Source organism: Protopterus annectens, chromosome 5.part0, assembly GCF_019279795.1.
Source record: "Protopterus annectens isolate FY-2018-M chromosome 5.part0, PAN1.0, whole genome shotgun sequence".
Classification (NCBI taxonomy): Eukaryota; Metazoa; Chordata; order Ceratodontiformes; family Protopteridae; genus Protopterus; species Protopterus annectens.
In genome coordinates this window covers 480,049,548-480,069,204 of record NC_056735.1, presented here as the reverse complement: position 1 = coordinate 480,069,204, position 19,657 = coordinate 480,049,548, and the positions used below count along the sequence as shown (strand labels likewise).

Sequence of the window (19,657 nt, the reverse complement as noted above, 5' to 3'; positions counted from 1 at the left end):
GTTTTAAGCTATGTTAAATGGGTTTAACATAGCGAGACAGTTTTAAAATAAGCAACGGAGATGTCCGTTGCTTATTTTAAAACTGTCTCGCTATGTTAAACCCATTTAACATAGCGAAACAGTAAAAAAAGCAACGGAGATCTTGCTTTCTCCGTTGCTTTTCTTTTAAAACCTGTCTCGCTATGTTAAATGGGTTTAGCATGGAGACAGTTTAAAATAAGCAACGGAGATCTCCGTTGCTTATTTTAAAGCCGTATCGCTATGTTAAACCCATTTAACATAGCGAGACAGTGTTTTAAAAGTAGAGTTATACTAATGGAAAAAAGTCCGGACGACCGGACCTTTTTCCATTAGTATAACTCGATTTACAATGTGCACGCTGGCCAATCAGCGTGCACATTTTGGGGGGGGGGGGGTCATGGTATAATATTGCATAAATCCCTCATACACCAAATTACATTGCTTTTGAAATATGGTTGCTGATTGGGGTTTAGATCTAAGCATGTTATTTTCTTTTATCTGATTTGAAACTTCAGTTAATGTGTTTATAAACATCTTTATCAAATCACAACTAAAACAGTGACATGGATGCACATACATTAATATAAAAGAAAACAAATCACTACTTTTTTACATTTCTGAATAGTTTAGACTGAAGCTTTGGCCATGGTCAGCTTTATTGTTCCAAAAAATTGTGTCCTTATCAAGTACAGGCAAGACTAGTTAATGATTAATCAACAAGCAACAGGTAATGAGATGCCTGCATTATGGGCATTTTAGACTGAAATAACTTGTTGCACATTGACTCCCTGTTTTAGCTTTTAATAGAACATACTGGGTGATATACAAACACAACCTCAGTTAGCCTCCAAAGGTCTTCACCACTAAAACAAGTAGATATCGTAGAAAAACACCAGTATGAAGACCACCACGATAATGCAGCAAAAGAACTTCTTTATTTAGGTACAAACAGGAAAAGATGAGCGCTTTCACGTACGGACTGTACGCTTCTTCAGATCTATTTAATTATAACAAGACTTCTTGCTTATATAGCACAGTTAAATGATAAATTGTATCAATTATCCACTTAATAAATCAATTAACAGAGTTGATTGCAAGAGGCTGTTGTAACTATTAAAGTGTCAGTGCAATATTAGAAATGTATATAGCTGTCTCAGCATGTAAATAGACTAAACATAAAATAAAGTACATCCCAAATTACATGAAAACTCTAACGCTTAGGGTACCTTTTTGTATATAAATAAATGAATAAGCGGAACCCATGTTATATATAGCTATCTTCACTAAATGAGAAAGTTAGTGAGAAAAATATCAATGTGCAAAACATGCATTTAAAACCATATGTCTTAAATGAAGTAAAAATATATGTATGTTATGACAAAAAATAAAATAAAACACAAACATATACGTATAATCCTAACATCATTGTATGTATCTTCATAATATTTAGTAGCTATATAATATCATAAATATCACTAAAAATCAGAAGTTATATACATATTATTGATGTCTTTCATATGAACTAAAAACACAAAATATGAAAAATTCATAAAAAACTCTCACGTAAACACTCATAAAACACTCATAACGGACGAGACCAAAAAATATATAACTCTCTACCTATCTGTAATAAACTTGTTTATCAAAGTTGGCTTATCACTTCTATCTATCCTAATAAAATGTATGATAAAATTGTATATATTTAACTAAAAGAGGCTCAATATAGGTTATTTATAAGACACAAAAATGAAGTCATAAAAATATAAAATATATAAAATATATAAAAAATCTACAAATGCATATAAAAATATGTGAAAAAGGACATATATATGTACATGTAGCCAAAAACTAAAGTTGTAAATAAATAATATTTAATTTAATACATATATATTAAAAATACATAAAAATACATTAATTTGTTATCTAAAATATGTTTAAAATGTTGAAACTATCTATGGAATGTATTATGAAAATAACATACTAATTAAACAAAATAATGTATTAAAAAGATGGGAATCATAATTAATAAGGCTTAGCAAGATGAAAAAACAGGCTTCAGAAAAAATACAGACATTGATGTATATGTGATAATAAATTATATCTTATTCATAAAAAATATTCAATGTAATCAGAATATGTATATGTAATATTTAAGATATTTAGGTATTCATTTATTTCAGACTTCTCTTTTTAAGTACTGATCTGATACTAATGTACTGATTCAAGCCTGGAAAACAATGTGCTTTAAAACGGAAAATCCATTCTAATTCTATACTTTCTAATTCATTAAATGTGTCACCCTTCCTATTACTTAGATGCACAAGTTGTAGAGTTCTAAATTTGAAACTATGACCAGAATTATTCGTTATATGTTTAGCCAAAGCATTTTTCTGGTCATTCTTTCTAATATCATATGTATGATTATATATGCGTTCTTTCAGGGATTTTGTTGTCATTCCTATATAGAATGCGTCACAATCTTGGCAGTTTGCTAGATATATCAAATTAGAGCTAGTGCAAGTCGATCTAAAGTTTGGTTTAAAATTGATATCTAGCCTGGGGTGTGTATAATTTATATCACTAGAAATGTAACTGCATATATTACATGTACTACATGGATAGGTCCCTAGCTTGTTGTAGCTAATCAGTCTATCCATTTGATCTAGTTGTATCACATTACATATTTTATTGAAATTGCCATTGTTCTTTTCAACACATAAGTCTCTTTAGGTTCTTACTATTAGTATATAGGAACCTCGGTTTCGTTCCCACTAGTTTCTTTATATCTTCATTCGTAAGGAGAATGTGCCAGTTTCTTTGTATAATCTCAATAATAGATCTATTGTCACTGGTGTATCTAGTTTGAAAAGGTATAGAGCATTTCATAAAATATTGTCCCCCTTGAACTTGGTATAAATTCGTTCTCTGTGTAAATGGGGCTTGAGATGAACAAAGAGACTGTTTTACTGATTGAATCAGATCCTCACTATATTTTCTCGCTATAAACATATCTTCCAATTTTGATATTTGTTTCACTCTGTCTTCATCGTCCTTGCATAGTTTATTGATCCTAGTGTATTGACTTTTTATAATATTACGAAATATATGTCTGGGATGCATGCTACTATATTCTAACAGTGTATTTTTCCAACATGGTTTTCCATAGATAGTATGATATAAGTAACCATTATCATCTTTAGCAATGGTGATATCAAGAAAGTTTATCTTAGTTGTGGAATGTTCAATAGTAAACTTAAAAAAGGAAGTAGTAGATTCTAGATATTCTACAAATTCTAAAAATTCTTCTAGTGCGCCATTCCAGAAAGATTATATCATCCACAAATCGCTTATATAATAGAATCTTTTCAAAATTTGCATTGTTGAATAAGTGCATGCATTCCCAGTAGTAAACCACTAGGTTCGCGTAGGTATTCGCACAGGGAGTGCCCATTGCCACTCCCCATTGCTGTAGAAACAAGGTATTATCATACATGAAGACATTGTTGTTTAGTATAAGTTCAAGAATAGCATTCAAGAGAATCTGTTCATTAGTGTTAAATTTACCTGTATTATGAATGATATGTCTAATAGCTTCTGAGCCATAACTGTTTGGTATGGACGTGAATAAATTCTTCATGTCCATGGTTATTAAAAGACAACTAGCTGGAATTCCCTCTTTAAAATCTCCTAATACATCTAGCAGCTGGTATGTATCTCTTAAGATGGATGCAATACCATCAATAACTGGTCTTAATTTCTTTTCTATATACACTGACATTGTTTCAGTGACCCATCCATCTCCAACTACAATTGGGCGTAAAGGTGGTGGTGTTATGCCCTTGTGTATTTTAGGCAACCCTTTTATATATGGAATTTTAGGTTGTTCTATTAGAAAGTACTTATAAAGTTCATTGTCTATTTGTCTGCACATTAGAAAATCGTATAGCTCATGATGCACTGTAAAAATAAGCTTTGTTAAGTCATTATCATTAATTTCCTTGTAAGTATCTGTGTCTCTAAGCATAGTATGCATTAAGCTATTATACGATGTACTATCTAGTATCACAATCCCGCCGCCTTTATCAGCGGGTTTAATTATAATGTTATTATCACGTTGTAAGGCATACATTGATTCCCATTCTAAGTGAGACACATTTATATATAAATTTTTCATTTTCATATTAAAATGTCTATAAAAATCTGTTTCACATGCTTTCATAAAACATTCAGTGACAGGTGTCTGGGAAGGGGTAAAAGTACTCTTCCTTTTAAAATTATAAGCCTCCGTATCATTTTTAGTAGTAGAATCAACTCTATTCTTATCAAAAATACATTTCAGATTAATATTTCGAACAAACAGCCGCAGGTCAGTTAAAATTTCGCTTATATTACTAACCTGGGCTGGTATATAGGATAAGCCTCTATTTAGTAACAGATAGTCAGTCTCAGTCAAAGTCCGTTGTGACAAATTAAAAACTAAGTTCTCTGTTCCCTTCTCCGGTTCCTGTTTCCGAATGTCGATTCTTCCCCGGAGTATTTTCTTTTGGTTCGCCCTCTGCTCCTCGATCTGCACTGGAAATTCCTCCGAAACTTCAGTGGTAGAGGTAAAAAACCCTCTAAGTTGCCTTGTTTTATCTTAGGTTTTGCGCCTTGTATATTCACATTTTGTTGAGCCAACGCTTGTTGGTTAGGAGGGGGAGTGTCTCTTATATCATGATTAGTTATATTCACTGTTGCAGATGACGTTGATGCGTCAGTCATAAGGACTGGATTCCTTAAGGTAGAATTTATTTTCAGTGAAGACGAGACATTACTTTCATTAGTAGGATGTTCCTCAGTTTGGCTAAAGTTCATATTAGGCACATTTTCATTTATAGTGGTTTCTCGATATCTCGGCCAGGCAAAAACGTGATTGTTAATGAAATCTGTATGGTCTCTATATAGTTTGCGTGTTTTAATTTGTTGTAGTTTATCTCCATATGTAGATAGCTGACTATACATACTGTCTAGTCTCTGTTGAAAATGTTCCTCCTTAAAATTAGTTGTGATTTCTTTTGTTAGGGTTTCAGCTTGCAAATTGAGATCTTTTTCGATCGGTAAGAAATATTCAATTAACAGTCTTATGTAGTTGAACCCCAAATCCAAATTCAACTGTTGCCATTTTCTTAATAATTCTGGGTGGGTTTCTCCGTATGAGGGCATACAAAGAACCCTCATCCCCCTCGGAATTATTTTAAAATGTAAACACGCTTCTAGGTGGCGTCTCTGCCAAGTGAGTCTATACAGTTTATATAATATATTTTCTAATTCTCTAGAGACAACATTAAAGTCTTTCAGCTTATCAGTATTGCCTTTCTCTATATTTAGCACAGTCGGAGTAAATTCCATGTTCAGTAAGGGGTTATCTTTCAGTTCAAACAGATTGGGGTACCCCAGTCTGTTTCACCGGTGCATAATCCAATTCAATTGCAATAGCATCCATCGTGTGTAGGCAACCTGAGATAGGATAAAAGCAGCAACGGATATACAAACACAACCTCAGTTAGCCTCCAAAGGTCTTCACCACTAAAACAAGTAGATATCGTAGAAAAACACCAGTATGAAGACCACCACGATAATGCAGCAAAAGAACTTCTTTATTTAGGTACAAACAGGAAAAGATGAGCGCTTTCACGTACAGACTGTACGCTTCTTCAGATCTATTTAATTATAACAAGACTTCTTGCTTATATAGCACAGTTAAATGATAAATTGTATCAATTATCCACTTAATAAATCAATTAACAGAGTTGATTGCAAGAGGCTGTTGTAACTATTAGTGTCAGTGCAATATTAGAAATGTATATAGCTGTCTCAGCATGTAAATAGACTAAACATAAAATAAAGTACATCCCAAATTACATGAAAACTCTAACGCTTAGGGTACCTTTTTGTATATAAATAAATGAATAAGCGGAACCCATGTTATATATAGCTATCTTCACTAAATGAGAAAGTTAGTGAGAAAAATATCAATGTGCAAAACATGCATTTAAAACCATATGTCTTAAATGAAGTAAAAATATATGTATGTTATGACAAAAAATAAAATAAAACACAAACATATACGTATAATCCTAACATCATTGTATGTATCTTCATAATATTTAGTAGCTATATAATATCATAAATATCACTAAAAATCAGAAGTTATATACATATTATTGATGTCTTTCATATGAACTAAAAAACACAAAATATGAAAAATTCATAAAAAACTCTCATGTAAACACTCATAAAACACTCATAACGGACGAGACCAAAAAATATATAACTCTCTACCTATCTGTAATAAACTTGTTTATCAAAGTTGGCTTATCACTTCTATCTATCCTAATAAAATGTATGATAAAATTGTATATTTAACTAAAAGAGGCTCAATATGGGTTATTTATAAGACACAAAAATGAAGTCATAAAAATATAAAATATATAAAAAATACACAAATGCATATAAAAATATGTGAAAAAGGACATATATATGTATATGTAGCCAAAAACTAAAGTTGTAAATAAATAATATTAATTACTGGGTGAGGTTTACTAAGCAATGAAATAACTTAGCATTTACATTGTCGTAGCAAACTCTGTGACATAGAGATATAAAGTCCCGACTGTGGTCCAGGTGGCGCACATTTAATAAGTGGGGAAAATGGCTATAAGAGTCGGCTGGTGAGAATCAGAGTTAGTAGCCATTTCTGACTCAGACATTCTTGGAAAATCACAGCAAAGCAAAACTACATACTTTGGAAATGCTGGATACATTGACATTTAGTTTATTAAGACTAACACTCAGTTAAGTAGTGCATTCAAATCAAAAGCATGTAACATAGCCCCCAGTCACAAATGATTCCATTCCCAATTAATCAGTTTCAACTGTTAAAAGCACAATATGTCTAGATACAAATAAAAACAATATACATCTCACTCTAAAAAATTGTTACAGGTAAAATATATATATATATATATATATATATATATATATATATATATATATCATAAACTCTCTAAAAAATCAACTTAGTGTATGTGTCTTTCAGCTTTTCCCGGTTAGGGGTCGCCACAGCAGAACTCCGGTCCGCTAATGATTGGTAGTTGATTTTTACATGCCGAGTTACCAGCCCTGATGCACAACCTTCCACGAAGGTACGCCCATTCATGCATGTCTCCACGGAGAAGACGCTCTAGCTGAGAATCGAACCGGACCGGACAGCGTCTTACTGTGAGGCGACAATGCTACCGCAGCACCACCACCGCAGGTATAACATTAGTATCTGTGCTTTAAACACATCTGTTTCCTTCTTAAAATAGGCTTAATACCGACAGCAGTGTTGATGCCAGGCTCAGAGTCAGCCTGTAAATGAATAATCCATTCATATTCGCAGACTTCCAATTTATTGTTCAAATCACCAGCCCTTATACTTTTACTAAAGTGAAATGTTCAGTAGTATGCCTAGCAAAGGCAACAGTGCTAATGTTCCTACATATCTAGTTCAGTAATCCGATCTTTGAGTCTGCGTGTACATTTCCCTATGTAAAATGCAGAACACTTTACACAGGTAGCCAAATAAACAATATTCACTGTGTTACAGGTTGCAGAATATCTAAAGACATACCTTCCCCCCGTTTTTGGATGTATAAATGCATTATCATTTAATACATAGCTACAACAAACACAGTTAAAACAGGGAAATGTCCCAGATTTATTAACTAATCCCTTGCTAACTTTATAATTCGTGTCTTTGTAACAAAGGCATTTTTTTAAGACTAGAGTAGTTCCTGTATGCAAAGTTAGGCTTGCTCCCAATAATTTGTTTACGTTCTGGCATTGCTTCTAAAATGCTCCAGTTCTTAGATATAATTTTCTTAACCTCATTAGTTCTCCTGGTATAGGTATTAACAGAACGTAAGCCTCCCTGTCCTCTGGCTTGAGACCCATTCTGAGTGTAAGTATTCCTTTCTCTAAAATATGGTCTCACTAAACCATATCTTTCCTTTATAACTTCTTCCAAAAGTTCATTTAAGAGACGGCCATCATAACCTCTCTCCCTAAATTCCCACAATATATCATTAATCTGTTCCAGGCATTTCTCCATACTGGTATTAAGCTGACCAACCCTCAATAATTGGTTTTTAACAATACTCTTAAAAGTATGAACTGCATGCATGCTTTTCCTATGTGTATACTGCATGTATGCTTTTCCTATGTGTATATCTCTTAGCCTGGACTTAACATTATTTACTCGCTCCAACTCGGTGGTGGTGCTGCGGTAGCGTTGTCGGCTCACAGTTACACGTTGCACGTTCGATTCTCAGTTAGAGCGTCTTCTGTGTGTCGACATGCATGAATGGGCGTTCCTTTGTTGAAGGTTGTGCATTAGGCCCAACAAGCCAGCACGTAAAAATCTACTGCCAATCATTAGCGGACTGGAGTTCTGCTGTGGCGACCCCTAACCGGGAAAACCCGAAAAACAGACTCGTTCCAACTTTACATCAAAAAAGCAAATCTCCACTCTTGAGAAATTTAACTTAAATTTCAAAAAACTAGTTGTATTATCCAAGTAATCTATAAAATGAACCAATTCTGACTGATCACCTTCCCAAATCAAGGAGACTTTGTCAACAAAAAGTTTATAAAAAGCTATTTTACATTTATGTACATGTGGACAATGATATACAAACTCCTCCTCCAATTGTTTTAGAGTGATATTAGCATAGGTTTTTGCAGTGGAGGCACCCATTGCTATGCCAGCTAACTGATGGTAGATACATTTGTCAAAAATAAACGCATTGTCAATACCATTTCCAATAATTCACAATGGTTTCTACCTCCCTTCACTATATCACTATACTTGCAAAGAAAATCAGACAACATCCACACTGTAGTCATTTGGGATTACTGTGAAAAGGGAGTTGATGTCTGGTGTAACAAAGGTAAATTTGACATCTTTCTTTGTGTCATACCATTCAAATAATTTGGTTAAGAAGTCACCTGTATCCTGTATATAGATTTTAACTTTAGAAAGATATTTACCAAGAACAGATTGCAAGTGTAAGGATAATGAGTCTGTTATCCACCCACCTACAGATACAATTGGTCTTACTGGGAGTGGTTTAAATTTTGTGTATGTTGGGCAGCCCATAATGTGTAGATGTCACAGGACAGGGAGTATATATATATATATATATATATATATATATATATATATATATATATATATATATTTACCCTAGAAATTAATTTTGGTATATCACGTGTTGATCTTTTTAAAGGTGGTTTCATCGATTAAGAACTCACTCATAAAAAAACATATAACCTGTTTTGTTCATTATCACCACAGTGCCATCCTTATCTGCCTGTTTTATAATAATGTCATTATGTTGCTGTAATTTCTCTAGAGCTTCATATTCCTCAAACATTAAATTATAGTATCTCTCCTTATCTCCCTGTTCATATAAATTACTTAGCTCTTGCTCACAAACATTATGGAAAGCAGTCACAACTGGGCAGTTAACAGGTATAAATACACTTGAGTTCTTACACATTTGTGAATTGAAATCTGAGGAATCTTTAAACATAAGTTTTGAACTAAGATTCCTTATAAACACTTTCAAATTAATCAGGGCTTCAACTACAGTGCCTGTATTTGATGGAATAAATTGGAGCCCTCTCTGCAACAGTGAAATGTCAGCAGCAGTTAGCAGTAAACGAGAAAGGTTCACAACTGCAAAATCATTTAATGAACCTGATGCCTTGAGTGGCTCTGAATTTGAGGTCTGTTTTACCACCACTTTCCTCCACTGCCTCCTCTTTTTTGTGGTCGGCCCCTCAAGGAGTCCCTGTTGCATGTCTCTACCATCTCTGGTAAATTTGCAGAGGCCTTCAAAGCAGACACCCAAACAACTGCTACCTCAAGACACCCCACAAGCAACACATAAACCACAAAAGCAGTGTGCAAAGCAGTCACAGCCCTTAAGGCCAAATACAACACCAAACATACTTGTCATAGGTGACTCCATAGTCAGACACACTGACGTCCCACTCACCAGGCTGAACAAGGAGAGGGTCACAGTAAGCTGCCTATCGGGCGCTAGAATCCGCCACATAACACAAGCACTCAGGTCACTCCACGGCAAGTACAAATATGACACAGTCATTGTCCATGCTGGTGTGAACGACCTGAGACGTACCTCCCTGGACTACATGAAAAGAGACATAGAGGAGCTCTCTGATTATGTAGCCCAGGCAGGTATGACCCTAACCCTGAGCAGTATCCTTCCTTCACAAAGAATGATGCCACAATATAGAGACAAGATGATCAGCTTTAACAATTGGCTTAATGTCTGGTGTCATTCAAAGGGGATCCAGTGTCTGTCTGCCTGGGTTGACATGCTTGACAAGCCACGCTGCTTCGCAAGGGACGGCTTGCACCTGTCACCCCTGGGATTCCAGATATTGGCTAAGGCTCTTGCCACCCCCAAAGTGCCTTTTTTAGGCAAGGCTCAAATTCTAAACCTACCACCCTAGAAAACAAAAATGGGAAGAAACTGAGGGTAATGCTGCTCAATGCCAGAAGTCTAAATCTCAAAATGCACGCACTCGAGGCCCTTCTCAGTATGGAGAACATCGATGTCTGTGCTGTAACTGAAACCTGGTTCAAGGCTCCTGAGAGCACCCCGGCACTATTAGGTTTTACCTCATATCATGCTTTCCAGCCCCAAAACCCGGACCACACCACAAAAGGAGGGGGTGTATCCATATTCATAAAGGATACCCACACCTCCAGGTTGGTGGCAACGCATAAGCTCGGAAACCATCCAGGTGCAACTAACCATAGGCAAAACTGCTCTACAAATTGTAGCATGCTACAGGCCACCCTCTCAAACTCAGGAACCCCACACAGCCTTCCTGAAGGCATTGGAGGGTATAAATGTATCTCCAAACACCATCATATTGGGTGACTTCAACTACCCGAATATAGACTGGGAACATTACTCAAGCCCTAACTTTCTAGCCCAACGGTTCCTGGAGTTCATAAATTCAAATGCCATGGAACAGCTAGTCACTGTTCCCACGAGAGGAGAAAATATACTAGATCTCATTGTCACAAACATGGGGACAAAATGCTCCACACCGGAAGTATATCCCTCATTGGTGAGATCTGATCATAAACTAATCTCACTGGAAATCCACATCCCGCCCCACCCCAAACAAAAAGACCATAGTGAAGAACTTCTCTAAAGCAAACTTCACACTACTCAAGACTGGTGTGGTATCCTTCAAGGCCCCTGAGCCAGTGGAAACCACAACCCAAGCTGCGGAAGCCCTTACAAATGCCTTCTATGAACACCTCCAGGACTGCATGGATCAGGCAATCCCAAATAAAACCAAGACTCTTTCCACAAAGGGCAAACGTCCAGTCTGGTGGACCCCAGCCATTAACAAACTTTACAATAAGAGGAGAAAGCTATTAGATGATAGAACAAAATCCATAAAAGGGAAGTCACCCCTGATCATTATTAGTAAAAAATACGAGCACTCATAAAATCAACTAAGGCCAATTTTGAGAGAAAAATTGCCATGGATTCAAAGGACAATCATAAGGCCTTTTTCGGCTATGTTAGGAACCTGGGTGGAAACTCCCAGATATGCTCAGAATTAGTCCAAAATGATACAAAAATCACTGAACCCACAGACATTGCCAACATACTGGCAGACAGGTTCAGTGCAAACTTCACCCCTTCTCCCCTAAAGGAGAGATAACTATCCCAGCCGAGTGTAGCCTCCCGGACATCTCAAATGCGCAGGTGAAAGCTGCTCTCTCTAAAGCTAAAAACACAGCATCAATGGGACCGGATGGTGTCCCCGGCTGTGTGCTACACGAGCTAAATGAGGAATTAAACCCGCACATAAGGCAGCTGTTTAATCTCAGCCTTACCACAGGATACGTGCCCAAGGAGTGGCGTACGGCAACTGTGGTCCCACTCCACAAAGGCGCCTCTACGGACCCTGGTAATTACCGCCCCATAAGCTTAACAAGTCCAGTCTGCAAAGCTATGGAGAGGATCATAATGGAGCTCATAAACAAAGATATAGGGGACTTGCAAACATTGGACCCGACCCAGTTTGGCTTTGTCAAGGGAAGATCATGCCTTTTGAACTTGGTCGACTTCTTCGAAACAGTCACCAAGGCCATTGATGAGGGAAAGGCAGTCCATACAGCCTACCTTGACCTTGCAAAGGCTTTCGACACAATACCCCACTCGGGTATTGTAGAAAAACTTACCAGCTTAAATGTAAACCCATAAGTCACAAGATGGGTTGCAAACTGGCTTAAGGACAGAACCCACAGGATTAGAGTTGCTGGCGCTATGTCAGACTCCAAGCCGGTCACAAGTGGTGTCCCACAGGGCTCGGTCCTTGGCCCCCTATTGTTTGGCATCTACTTCTCAGAAGTACAGGCCAACATGGGAGGACTTTGGCTGACAAAGTTTGCAGACGACTGCAAACTGGGCCATAGTGGAAAGTGCATCGGACACGGATATCCTTCAGAAGGGACTCACGGAAACAGATAGCTGGTGCCAGAGCCATGGCCTGAAGTTAAACGCCAAAAAATGTATAGTCATACCCTTCGGGAAAAACAAGGTAACCCCAAGCTACCATATAGGTGGCAATCCACTAAGCACAGAAGAGGTTATCAGGGACCTGGGGACCCAGGTTGACAGTGGCCTTTCTTTTGACACTCACATTGCTAAAGTGGTTAGAAAGACCTTCTACATTGCCCACCTGATCATGAAGGGATTCACATCCAGATCTAGTGAGGTCATTGTTCCCCTGTACTCTTCACTTATCAGACCAATGATCGAGTACAATGCCCCATTCGGGATGTATCTCACCAGACATCTGCAGCAATTGGGGAGACCCCAAAAGTTCCTCACCAAAAGGATAAAGGGACTCCAAAATCTGTCATATACTGCCAGATTGAAGAAACTCCAGCTCTATTCAGTCGCATACCATCTGCTCAGAGGTGACATGTGCCTGACATACAAGGCCATGTCCAACCCGGAATTAATGGACATGCTCCACCTCAAAAAATCCAAATCCACCAAAACCACTAGAGCAAGCGACTTAAACCTTAGCATGGATATAAATAGGACGTGCTGGAGGGATAGATTTATTACTCAGAGACTCCCTATGCTGTGGAATAAAATCCTGGTCCATGTGAGGCAGAGCACCTCGCTGACTCTGTTCAAGAGAAATCTAGACCTGTGGATGGGAGATCGTAGGTTTACCCTGGGAATCATCTCTGTGTCACTGCTGGACAGAGGCACAACAAACTAATGGGCACAGTATTTTTTCATACAAGGGGTGGCGTAAGCCACAAAAATTTGGGCTAGGCTTATAAATGCCTTAGGGCAGATAGCCTAGTATAAACCTATGAACCTATGAATACAGAGAAAGAGTAGCCAACAAAAAATCCTCCGTGATGTTCAAGTTTTCACCTGCCACCAGAGCATAAATAGCTCCCACATTTTTAGTAGATGACAAGGTATTTCCAGGCTGAACAAAGTGACTTTTTGCATAGATGTACTAGGTTAAGCACTCCTGGCCGATTGCCCAGGCTGCTTAATCATATCATTGGATGTAGTAACTTCAGATGAAGAGAATGAATCTAAAGGATATGTGGAACCTTTCTGAGTATCATTTCCCCTGTTCCCTCGTTGTTCTCTTGGCCATGAAAAAATATTCCCGGATGTGGTTCTGGTGTGCTGCATGGATGACTCCTATCAGAAGCACTAGGTGTTGCACCCACTCAAGTCCTAGCCTACTAAGCCTTCACTGTCCGAATGTATTTTGCATTCATAAGCCAAGAGGAATTCTGCATGTGGAGGTATGCTTCCCTTAGTGGAGGTCAGGAGAGCTGCTAAGGTGGAGGTCCTATAGAAACCATCCTCCCTGCAGGACCAGCAAGCTGGCCTGCTCCCTAATACCTATTTCTCAGTGGGGAATGGAGAGCTGCTTGGGATTCCTAGGTAGAGATAAATGTGCCACAGGGCTTTTGCCTTGCCTGGGAGTTCCCAGCTCCCATTCCTCAGAATGAATAGGCTATCAAGGTGCAGGTAGAGGAGCCATTGAGCAAGAGGCTGTGGGAAGCAAAAAAAAAAATTACATTACATTATAGATCTTATTGAGAATGACATTCATTCATTAATTCCTTCCTTCATTCATTCACTGATTACCTGCTCTATGGAATTTTGTGTCATGAGGAAGATGAATCCTATTATGGCAGTCCTTGAGCAAGAGGCAGAGAAACTAATTCCAGACAAAATACTAGTCTGTCACAAGACACACACAAACATACATGTCACACATACTTATGGACAATTTAGAGGATTGTCATAACACCTGCAGCTGCTATTTATGATATAGCCAGACCACTAACAGAGAGGCATAAAGCCCTGCCTACATTCCTGGTCACCAGAGTCTGATTACCAATTCAGACATCTGATGGAACTAGCAAGGAGGATGAGCATATACCTATCTGTGGAGGAGGGTCTGTGCTGGTGTAGGTGGGTCATTCTTTGAGCCCTTGTTGAGTCTAGGGCTTGAAGCAGTGGTCAGTTTGGGTATGGGTGATGGCTGAAGAGGGGATGGATGTCATAGGACATGCCTGCAACTTCAGAGACCACACCTCACTAATCACCCTATTTACTTTTATAGCATCAGTATGTTGGGAAGTAAGCCCGACATATATAACAATGCTGCCAACTTCTAGTTGTGTTCCATAACCCACTTCCTTTTTCTACCTGACAGTGACAGACCCATCCGGGGTTATATCAGCATGAAGCTGCTCTTTCATTCCCTTAACCTCATAGCATGGTGAACCCACCTGTATGCCAGTGCTTGAATGAGAATTAGGAGAGAAAGGAGTGGAAGATAAGAAGCTGCTGGCATTTGGGATGGTGTGCTAAACAAAAAATGTATGCGAATTTGACAGAAACCGGAACATACAATGAAAACCAATACAAAGACAAGCAGGATATGCAGACTTCACACAGAAGACAACACAGCTAAGAAAATAACTTGGTAACCACATGTTTTGAGGCATCAGTGCTAGCCACTGTTCTGCTATGCCATCCCTTATTCAGAATAGCAGTGCTTTCTAAATCATTATATTAACTAAGTGCCATCATACACATTTAAGAATGCTCATTGGCTTGGTCTCTATAGTTTAAGGGAATGTTTCTAAGCCAGAATCTGCACTGTAGTGTACTCTTTATTGGTATGTACACTCTAGAATATTTTCTGTTTAGAACTAAATACTTTTGACAATCAGAATAACCTTATAACTCGTACCATTGTAAAAAAAAAAAAAGAAGTACTGTCTTATGCTTTAAGGTAGAATATTTTCAAATTAAGGAAAAGCAAAATTACTAAACTTTATTTTGACCAAGTTTCTATGATTAACCTTGAATGAAGAGTTTAGAGCAATCATAAAATCTCTTTGCTTTTTTGAATGTATTAGTACAAAAATAAAGGCTTCAAAGTTTTACATCATATACATTCTTAAACAAAAATAGTAATCAATAAAAAAATCAGTATTCATTTAATAATGCATTAAAGATAACACATGTTTATAATGTAAGTGCTAACAATTATCCTTTCTTGTATATATTTAAATATCACTGTAATTATATTACATATAATATACACACTATTTTCAGAATGCCCCCATTCTATTTTATTTGTTTTCCATTTTAATTAAGCTAAGAGATATCATTAATATTGGAAACTTTTTATCCTAAGCTTCAAGATATTTTGATGCATAATTTTCTATTTATCTAATAACATAAGAAGTTTCGTCAAGGATTTAACATTATTTGGGATTTGTTTCTTAATCTTATCATATTTAATTCTTTATCATGAAGAAATTTCACTTAATTAATGGATTCCAAAATCTATAGTTTTCTTATGTTCTTGTTATAGCAAAATCTCTTATTATTTCACTATTAAAACCATTCTGTTTTAGGGTCAGTTTTTAATTTAGTATCATTTATGCAGTTCTCCCATCCTATAATTTTTTTTCTCTTTCTATATTAAGATTTTATTTTTACTTGTTCCATCTAATAAACCTGTTGTTGTAGCAAATTGATATATTGTTAATAACGGCTTTGTTATGTGCATGAACTGTTTAAAAGTTTTTTTTAGTATATTGTTTATATGTCTTTAAACATGTTATATATATTAAATTGATTTGTGATTAATAACCAGAATTTATTATTTACTATTTCTAGATGCTATTTTTGAGATACTGACTTTTTTTATCATTGCACAGACATATATGCAAATCTTTCCAATATGCTTTATAATCATTATTAAACTAATATAACTGGGCCCTAGTATGTATATAGCTGTATTGTGGAAGCTTATTCAGTCTCTTTCACTTTTTTTCATTGCAGAGTAATCAGACACTGGAAGACTGGAAGCTTCAAGCTGTTCTGGAGGGCAGTTGTTTTTATGGCCCACCATTTTTACATGTTAAAACTGGAGAAGTGGCAAATTATCCCTTGATGTTCAAGCCCATGTTTGAGTGTGTGAACATGGTAAGACATTCATCACTGGTCTTATTCCTTTCACTGTTTCGGTAATGAGATGTAAAAAGTCTGTACAGATGTGTCATTATAGTGTATGTTCTTTATAGTGTATGTTCTTATTGGACTTGAATGTTGGAAGTTCATTTTCTGTTGAACATTTATTGAAATAATTTATGCTGACACTTGAAAAAAAGATCATTTAGCATTTACAGATGAGAAGTTAAGGGTGGACAGTATGAAGATTGACAAGAGGTTTTTATCATGTTAGTGTAACTGCGGTGGTGGTGCTGCGGTAGTGTTGTCACCTCATAGCAAGACGTTGTCCCGTTTGATTCTCAGCTAGAGCATCTTCTGTGTGGAGGCATAGGTGAATGGGGCGTGCCTTCGTTGAAGGTTGTGCATCAGGGCTGGTAACCCGGTACGTAAAAATCCACTACCAATCATTAGTGGACCGGAGTTCTGCTGTGGCGACCCCTAACCGGGAAAAGCCGAAAGACACAAACAAGTGTGGAACAGCTTTTTAGAAAGCAGTTAGTTGCATGAAATGCACTTAATGACTAAGTATTTTAAAATAAAATGGGAAGAAGTATCATGTTCCATTTCAGGGCATTATAAAAGCATGATGTTTGTATCTTATAACTGCAACGGAGACAAAATAATGAAACAAGAGAACACACAGTTATGTTACTGAAAATGGTAGCTTCTTAGCAAATGAACTAACAAAGCTGAATATTAAAAACCTTAAATGAGTTTTTTTTTTTTTTACTATATGCAGACCACCCTCATCACTTGCTCAGAAAACAGAAAAGCACAATACATACACTGTGATTTGTTTATTTATTTAATTTGCATTATTATTTTATTAAACAGGTCAGGCTGTTGGCATGTTAAGTGCTGTAATGAGAAACTTATACCTTCTTGGATCCCTTGTTTCTTCCTTCTACATTTATCCCAGAGTATCCCCTTCATACATCTACCCCTCTGATGACCATAGCTTTTTGATACAGTTAAGCAGGGATATAGCTGTATCCTACATTCCTACTAAGCATTAAGAACCAGTGGTCTAAACTTCCTCTCTTAGCCAGAATTGAAACTAGACAGCTGAGAAGTTTCATTCTTGGCTGCTATTGCAAAATGTGACATTAATTGTTATGGGTCTGTTGGTTTAACAACAGACTAGAGCCATACTAATTGTTATGGGTCTGTTGGTTTAACAACAGACTAGAGCCATACACCTCAGCCTTGTAGAATAACAAATGTGGACAAAACCTAAGGCAATGGTCGGGGGGTGGGTCAAAGGCCCAAAAATAGGGACAGATTTTTAAACATTGGTCTTATAAAATTAGAAAGTTGCTAGAATATTAGACTTTGTGTTAGCATGCATTTTCTTCAAACTTGACGCTGTGTCATTATTTAGTGACTTCGGTTCTCAGCGATTTTCAGAAAACCACAAATTTTATGAGAAACAGGCCTAAAATGTGAGGCAAAAATCTGGACATCTGAGAGGTATGACTAGAGCAGATGTATCCAGAAATAAAACATCACCAGTTCTGCTTAAAGTTTTTTAAAATAAAACAGCAAACCACAGCAAGTGATATACAATGTTATTTTTTTTTTGTGCAGAAACATTATGAATCAGCCTAAAAAGTCCAAAGGCAATGATTAGAATGCAGCCATAATTAGTGTCTCAGGTAACCCAGTGAATTCATACTTGTGCTATTTGATATGAATTAATCTTTTAAATGTTGAATACTACAAGTAAAAAAAGAACATTAATTCATACCACAGTAAAACTCAAAAAGACAGTGGATAAAATAATGCATTTCTGTTGATGTTAGAGCATTTGAACTACCTTCTTCACGGCCTCCACTGAAAATGGGTTTCTGACCCAGTGGACTTTCCCAGTCAACAAATGTCAATCAAATAAATAAATAATTTTTTTATAAAGCATTAGCAATTTTCAGCTCCACTTAACTATCCCTTTTGAACACATTACAGGAATGTAACTATGGTATGTCTGAAAAAGTTCTATTTAAATAACTGAAATTGCTATGTTTATGAACACAGTGTTGAGCTGTCCAGCTACATTACTGACTGACCACATTCACGATCAAGTCTGGGTATTACAGAGGTCATTTAGACAGGAGATGGAGTGTTGTTTCTCTGGAAAGCTTTCGTATTTGGGTAGATAAGTGAAATTCTGCACTTAATATAGTGATATCAAGAAATACCTGGGTCTATATGTCTCTATCTGTGACATGGTTTGTAGTGATTGGGACTAAGAGAGAATATGATGGGTATCTTAAGATATCTAACAGTTTATCTTTGGAGAGGTGCAATAGAAAATTGGGATGCTATTACAACCAACATGAGTCAAATCAGCAAATCTCAACATTAAAGGGATCCAAATCCACCTGTGTTGAACATGCAGACATATGCTAAGAACTTTAGACAGAATTAGTGAGGAAAATAAAGGCTTTCCTACACTTCGTTGGTGAGTGTTCCATCACTGGTCTTTTCATTGAGAAATGAATGGGAAGGTTTGTTTAACTGCATTGTGTTGCATTGTGAGTGCTTTTTTGGTGGCTTTTTCTTTTTTATCTCCACTGTAGTGTAACCATGGTATTGGTATATGTCATTTAAGTGCACATATTTTAATAGTTTCAAGTTACACTTTTTTATCTAAAAAGAAACTTTGCAGTGTGGAGGGTGTGATGTTTACTTTCTGAATTATGTTATGCACTTAGTTCACTTAATAAAAATCGGACTGTCCTTTCTGCTGTGCTCTTTTTATGCTCTCTTTTTTAACCCTTTTGTTCCTCTCTCTTATATAAATGCTCATCACAAGTGAAAATTACATTTTTGCTTTATTGTGAATTGGATTGATTTTTATTATTAATATGTTAGTATGTTAGTTGGCATGGGAGGAATAATGTAGATTAAAATAATTAGATTATTTAATTCAGTAGATGCAGGGTGTTGAGAAATGTTAAATAATTATG

General features: G+C 36.6%; 1 protein-coding gene across 1 annotated transcript in view; it reads left to right on the top strand.

Moving 5' to 3' along the window:
• Positions 1-19,657, top strand: part of CFAP47 (cilia and flagella associated protein 47) — a 7,413,452-nt gene that overhangs the window by 4,677,421 nt on the left and 2,716,374 nt on the right. Inside the window, exon 46 of the mRNA XM_044071840.1 lies at positions 16,521-16,664. Coding sequence (XP_043927775.1) covers positions 16,521-16,664 — 144 coding nt within the window. The remainder of the gene's footprint in view (positions 1-16,520; positions 16,665-19,657) is intronic.